We start from the raw sequence: 7,147 nt of genomic DNA, 5'->3' as shown, positions 1-7,147 counted from the left end.
GATAGCGGGCGATGTGTGGAGTAATAGTAGTAGATGCAGGCAGGAGTCGGTCTACTTGTCTCGGACGTGATGCCTATATACATGACGATACCTAGATATTCTCATAACTATGCTCAATTTTGTCAATTGCTCAACAGTAATTTGTTTACCCACCGTAATACTTATGCTCTCGAGAAAAGCCACTAGTGAAACCTATGGCCCCCGGGTCTATTTTCCATCATATGAATCTCCCATCAACAAGCTATTTCTTTTGCCATTTTTATTTCGCTTTATTTACTTTGCATCTTTATCATAAAAATACCAAAAATATTATCTTATCATATGTCACTTTTGTAAGTGACCGTGAAGGGATTGACAACCCCTTTATTGCGTTGGTTGCGAGGATTTTATTTGTTTGTGTAGGTGCGAGGGACTCGTGCGTGGCCTCCTAATAGATTGATACCTTGGTCCTCAAAAACTGAGGGAAATACTTACGCTACTTTGCTGCATTACCCTTTCCTCTTCAAGGGAAAACCAACACAGTGCTTAAGAGGTAGCAAAGACAAGCTTGGGGTTATTGGCTTTTGAGAGGGCCAAAACCTCATGAACTGTCCGGCGGCCCCCCCGCCAGTTCCAAACTGGGGTATTCATTGCGTCCGACAGTCTTCCTCGAGGGAAGCCGCCGATCTCTGATTGGTCGCATGATCCTTGGTAAGCTTGACACGTTTACTGCTAGAAGAGCTGCTCGTTGGCGAGGCATTCTCTCCTAGATCCTGACCGCTGCCATCCGTAATGGCCAACACCTCATCCTTACTTTTTGGTTTGTTCAAGGCATCATCTCCAGCACTGTCCATGTTCAATCTCTTCCTTGCATCTCTATCAACTTCCATGACTGCACCTGGGTTCTTCACCAGGCTTGTGGCTGTGTCAAGAATCTCGGGATCCGTAGCCTTGAGCCCAGGATCCAATGGAGTACTAGGGCTGCCATTCTTCCTTTGTGGACGAGGTTTATCTGCCCTGCTGGGGTTTTGCTCAGGCCTCGACCGACTAGGGCGGTCGGCGTACAACCAATCGCCAAACTTGAGATTCTTCTTATCATGAACACCAGAACCGCACTCCTTGTGCTCATGTCCTATCCGACCACAGAAACTGCAAAAAGGGGCCAACTTCTCATACCGCACCAGATAAACATGTCTCTCCTGTGCCCGAACAACGCTCACAAACTTTGTAAGAGGCTGCTTGATGTCATGATTTACCCTAACCCTAATATAGTCCTCGCAGGTATTGCCGTTCAAACGCATCTCCAAGACTTCGCCAGCCCCCTTTAGGAGCCGCTCCACAATACCCTGTTTGCAGTAGGGATCTGGAAGTTTATGAACCTGTAACCAGATGGGCATATGATCAAAAATCACATCGTCTGCTTTGGTGAAACCATCGTACGAACACATCAGAACTGCCATGTTGCGTAAGAGCCAAGGGCCTTGCATCATCATCCGCTCCAAGTCGCCCAGGCAAGAAGCTTGGACCACGAATCTGTTAGGTCCGACCGGGTGAAATCTTACCCTCTGCGCCGGATTCCAGGCCGCCCTCATATCCTTGTAGAAGGCTGCCTGCGAGAAATTCTTATCGGTGTGAACCCTAGCTAGGGCTAGCCACCGAACGCTCTCCTTGATTTCGGGATCCTCCTCATCAATCTCTACATCATTGAACACCTCATCGTTGAGATCTAGTTGATCGAAGAAATCTTCCAGAACGGGGTTTGCGGCCGCCGAAGCGCCTCCGCTCATGGCAGAGTTGGCATCCAAGGGGGAGGCCATCCTGGCGTGGTTGGGGCACTGCACGATCGACGAGGGCGTCGATCAGGCCTTGCGAGGGGTGGGAGTACTCAGGGGCGGCAGATCGCCCGAGAGGAGAGAAACCCTAGGCGCGGGGGCGTAGGGGAGATCACTTTTACGACTCTCTTCTAGCCTGTGTCGTTTTAGGTAAGTGTGTACTCTTATTACTAATGTAATGCCTAACTTTTGCTTTTGGAAAGCACAACAACCCTGAAGCTTCTGTCAATTCAAATAACTCAAAGAAAGATGCCGAAACCAAGAGCATCTTTAGCTGGCCACAACATCGATTCCAGATTTATTTAGGTAATACAAGTACCAGTTCCTGAACCGAGAACACCTACGTACAGTAACCATGAGCACTTGCGACAGCAGTGGACTCAAACGAAGGATTTATTCAGAGTTCAGTGGACTCGAATGGAGGATTTATTCAGAGTTCAGTACATGTGAACTTTCACATGACCTCATTAAGCTGGATGAGCATCTTGTAGAGACCTGGTGTGTTCACTGAGGATTCGGCGGGCGGCTATTTTCGGCGAAAAGCCTAGCTCCCCACACAAGAAGCTCCTTACTAGTGTCATCCTTGTGCACAATTACCTCTATAAAGCACAGGCTGTCCTTGTGAGGTCCTAGGGATGCCTCAATTGCCTCCTCCAGTTCCTCCTCCGTTTGAATCTATACAAACACAAGTGTGAAATGTCGTCAATGCGGTGTTTTGAAATATCTTTTAGCCGTATAAATACATCCTTCAATTGCGTCACCAACCTTCGCAGTATAGCATTTTCCCTCGCCATTATGGAATGCTTCCACCAAGCCGGTGTAGTTCCAATTCTTGATGACGTTGTAAGGACCGTCATGGATCTTCACCTCGATGGTGTAACCCCCATTGTTTATGAGGAAGATGATGTTGTTCTGTCCGCACCGGAGCATCGTCGACACTTCTTGTGCCGTCACCTATATACCAGTCCAATGAAAAAATTGTTAGCTACATATATATTTTGACAAGCTTTTTTTAAATATAAAATAAGATGGAACGTTTGGTGATTCTGATTTCCTTTTGTACCTGAAAGCTGCCATCTCCAATGAGGGAAATGACTCGCTTATCCTTAGCAGCCTGCGCATATCCCAGAGTAGCCCCGACCGACCAACCAATTGATCCATATTGCAGCTGACATTCATACCTGCCAATAGAAAATGGTGTTAAATTGAAAATAAACCAAACGGAATACATCCTACCTATTGACACAAGCATGCATGGCTTGTGAGTTGTCACCAGTGTAAAAAATGGTCTAGATTTCTATCATTCATTTTGAAATGTGTTAAGACTCTTGCATGAAACCAACTGATAATATTGCCCCACCAGTCAGTGACACATCGCGGATCATTTCAGTCAAAGATCAAACTACTACTATGAGGGCATTTTATCAAATTTTCCCAGATAAGCAATGAGTTTGCAAAATATCAGACAAAACATCTCACCGAGTATTCAGCTATACCTAAATCAGAAATACTAAGAGAATGGGTGTGACCAACAACCAATGCGGGGAGTTTCAAATAATAAAAGAACTCATAGACCGAAGTCAGAGGTCTGAAATAATTTAGGGGAGCTTACCCACAACCTTCTGGTAGTTTTAGCTTCTGGCAGTTAAACCATGAGTCCCCGGTCTCTGCTATGATAGCTGAGTTGCCAGACAACATTTTCTGAATATGCTTGAAAAACACATTCACTCTCAGAGGCTCTCCAGGCTCAGAGGGACGGGGTTCGCCCTGAGGCACAAAAATCCGGCCATGTATCTCGCACGCAGCTGTGTTCTTCTTGAGCCGGGTTGCAAGTGCACGCAGGAAGTCCTTCATCAGAACACACCCAAATGCAGGCCCATTCCCAATCACCACTCGGTCCGGCTGGACAATGATGGCCTTCTCGTTATTGAGAAGAAGTGAGTACCCAACCGAGGTGTGATCGTTGAATATCGGGCCGGCAAACAAATAGGCATCAGCTGACTCCACAATCTCTCCACAGAATGGAGTGCTCACAACACCCCAGTATGTGCCGATGAATCTAGGGTGGTGCTCTGGCACAAGCCCCTTGGCAGAAGGCATCACCGCGAACGGGTAACCGCATGCATCGGCTAGCTCTACGAAGGCTTTGCGTGCTTTGGCCATCCTCATCTTCGCTCCCCCAACAAGGACCGGCTTGACCGATTTGTTCAAGAAAGCCGCAGCGGCTTCCACCGCTGCTTCCAGGCTCATCTGGTTTGACAGTCTAACAAATGAAAAGAATATCCACATTAGTATATACTCCTGGCCTCCGTTCCAAAATAGATGGCTCAACTTTATACTAACTTTAGTACAAAGTTAGTATAAAGTTGAGTCATCTATTTTGGAACGGAGGGAGTATATACAAAAATCATGCACACTCCTTTTAAAAAAAATCATCCACATTAGTAAAACCAATCGTATCGCCATCATTCTTATGCATGTAGAGGGAGCATGCCGACTTACCTTGGGGAGAGAAAGAAAGCGACAGGATGGTGGCTGAAGGTAGGATGAGGGATTGAAGGGAGGTCGCAGCTGATGCTGATGTAAACTGGTTTGCTCTCCTTCAATGCAGTGGAGATGGCTTTGTCAATCTGTTCATGTGCATCCTCCAAGTTGTTCACCACTGCCTGCAATATATAAAAAGGGGTCATAATGTAGCAAAAAATGTAAAGATCACAGTGCTGATTCAGATTGTTCCTTTTCCCCCTTCTTTTAAAAAATAATAACAATTACTGTATATTGGTATCAGAAAACCTAGTTTTAAATTTGATGCAAACAAATCGGTTATGACCACAATAAGGGATATAGCTAATTGCCTGTGCGTTGAATGGGGTCAAATTAGTGATTCAATATCAATTACCATTTTAGTAGGAGCCCACATAAATAATACTTTTCCTAAATTAAGTTGATCCCCAATTGAGGTGTTTAACCGCACTACGCATGCAATGGTAAAAACTGGAAAAGGAGAAAGGTACTCTCCGTAATTAACGTGATCCTTCCGTCCAACGCTAGATGACACTTTTCATAAATTAATGGATGTTGTTTTTTGCTTTAATGGAATGAGTAGGACAACGAAAGAAAAGAATCGATTTGGTTTAGATTATTTCAAGTCACTTTATATACGTTGGTTTTTGTTTTGTGCGGCATCGGTTGAGATTATCAAAAAATCTACAAAAAAACCGAACAGGGATTGGGGTGTGGGGAGAAAAAACCAGGGAAGGGGGTGAGGTGAACCTACCAACTCCCCTTTAATTGTACAGATATACATACATATAATCAGATAACTCAATTTTACATCAGAAAGAGATATTTTTCATAATTAAAGTACAGATAAAATTGTCAATCCTAATTGCATGCCCCAGAAATCCTGACATACGATCCTATCAGGCTCTACAGATTTTAGCATCGTGGTGAATTATGTCAGGAAGGATAATGGAAGATCACAGTTGCATAATACCTAATACCGTTGGACTGATTGACTTAACACTGGAATAACCTGTATAGGCCGAAAATGCTAGAGCTGCAGCAGAGCCATTCTTAGGCACATCTCTGACAAAGTGACAATTCCAACTAAACCCAAAACCCCAGACTACCAGACATGAAGGAACAGTTAAAGAATTTCACAAACTGAACATGTCATAAAGGGAATTACGAATTACTCCACAGATTCAGATCACCGACCGAACTTTCCCTTAAAATATAAGCAGTGTGAAAATCCCTAGCAAAATCACATTTGTACTTATGAAATTAAGATACGCTATGAGAATAAAACTGAACATCTATGAAATCGCCTAAACCTCTCAGGCAGAGATATATCTGAAAACTTTCTCTACGAACGATGCAACACCCAAATATATTCAGGTGGGTAGTCTTCCCCCCGTGGCCATTTAAAAAATGAAAAGAACATCTAGGAACTGAACAAGGAAAAACAAAGGCCTGCGCACGGAGGCGTACCTGGTAGCAGGTGACATTCTCGTAGCAGCGGAGCTCCTGCGTGAAATCGGGGAGGCCGATGGTGTGGTGCAGGATCCGGTTGCTGCCGTAGTCGTTGCTGTTGGGGCCCCCGGAGATGCAGACGACGGGGAGGTTCTCGCTGAAGGCGCCGGCGACGGCGTTGATGGCGCTGAGCGCTCCGACGGTGAAGGTGACCACGCAGGCGCCGACCCCGCCGGCGCGCGCGCGGGCGTAGCCGTCGGCGGCGTAGGCTGCGTTGAGCTCGTTGCAGCACCCGACGAGCCGCACGCCGCCGCCGGACGGTTGCTCGGCCTCGAGCTCGTCGAGAAGCGTCAGGTTGAAGTCCCCCGGCACGGCGAACACGTCGCGCGCGCCCACCTCGGCCAGGCGCCGCGCGAGGTGGCGGCCCAGCGTGGCCTCCCGCGGCGTGGCGGCCGCCGCGTCGTCGTCCTGGGAAGGCACAGAGCCGATGTCCATGGCGAGGGTAGGGAGGGCAGCTTGGTGGCGGTTGGCGCGGTGGCTCTTCTTGGCTGCGGTGGCCGCTTGGCGCTGCTGATGTAGGCGTCGGACAGTTGGAGGCTAGCGGCGACACATCGCCGGGCAGGGGCACGCGGCATAGGGAGGGGGGACAAGTGGCGCGTGCCTACATGAATTTAGTGAATTAGTCCTCTTCCAATGCACGCTTGCTTAAGACTAGTTATAATGGAGAGTAACATACACTAGTAACATACACATATCCCTAGACTATATTACTATCTTTATAGTGGGTAGTAACTTAAGTGTGATAACATGTAAAGATTCATTTATTAGGTTATAGACTCATAATGCATTGGAACATGTGATGTTACAGTAACTAGCTAAGTTACTACAATTACCTCTCTCCTCATTAACTCGTTGCCACATAAGCAAATTTGCTGAGTACTTCCATTGTGGCTAATCTAAATAAGATGCTAAGCATATTAAGAAGTTTAGCAATTAAAGCCCTCAATGCATACGTGCTTAATTTGCTGTAGTTAATTTTTATATTTAATTATTTATCAACTAGATTCTATCATGAGCTTCCTTCATTTAGTGTTTTGCATATGTTCACACGTTTTGTCATCGTTTCTTTTTGGGTCATCAGTGTTCTCACCCTTCTTTAACTACTTTTGCCATGTTATTTTTTTAATTATGTGGCATGCTTAGCACCCGCATACCATGGAGCCCCAGGAAGAGTCATCGTTCTATGGGAGTGTTATGTCGTAGATCGACGGGCGGATCGGCCGGGCCCACTAACCGGAAGATTTCCCAGTGATTTTCGAAAGCTTCTGGTCTGTGTTTCTTTCTCCCCGTTTTCTAGTTTT

General features: G+C 46.2%; 1 protein-coding gene across 1 annotated transcript; it reads right to left on the bottom strand.

Moving 5' to 3' along the window:
* Positions 1–2,027: 2,027 nt before the first annotated feature.
* Positions 2,028–6,333, bottom strand: LOC125547968 (pyruvate decarboxylase 1-like). The gene is made up of 6 exons (XM_048711689.1): positions 5,805–6,333; positions 4,314–4,477; positions 3,424–4,074; positions 2,875–2,992; positions 2,577–2,765; positions 2,028–2,486 (listed from the first exon to the last, which is right to left on the bottom strand). The coding sequence occupies exons 1-6, from the start codon at positions 6,279–6,281 to the stop codon at positions 2,316–2,318; spliced, it is 1,770 nt and encodes a 589-aa protein (XP_048567646.1). The 5' UTR covers positions 6,282–6,333; the 3' UTR covers positions 2,028–2,315.
* Positions 6,334–7,147: the final 814 nt, after the last annotated feature.

This window comes from Triticum urartu, chromosome 3 (genome assembly GCF_003073215.2).
Source record: "Triticum urartu cultivar G1812 chromosome 3, Tu2.1, whole genome shotgun sequence".
NCBI classification, from domain to species: domain Eukaryota; kingdom Viridiplantae; phylum Streptophyta; class Magnoliopsida; order Poales; family Poaceae; genus Triticum; species Triticum urartu.
Note: the sequence above shows the minus strand (reverse complement) of the source record. Positions and strands in the feature narration are given on the sequence as shown.

Excerpts from the sequence above, each read along its gene's own strand:
- LOC125547968 (XM_048711689.1), bottom strand. The coding sequence starts at position 6,281 with ATGGACATCGGCTCTGTGCCTTCCCAGGACGACGACGCGGCGGCCGCC. Across the intron at positions 4,478-5,804 it reads AGAATGTCACCTGCTACCAG|GCAGTGGTGAACAACTTGGA; the intron begins GTACGCCTCCGT and ends TATATATTGCAG. Across the intron at positions 2,993-3,423 it reads AAACTACCAGAAGGTTGTGG|GTATGAATGTCAGCTGCAAT; the intron begins GTAAGCTCCCCT and ends TTCTATTGGCAG.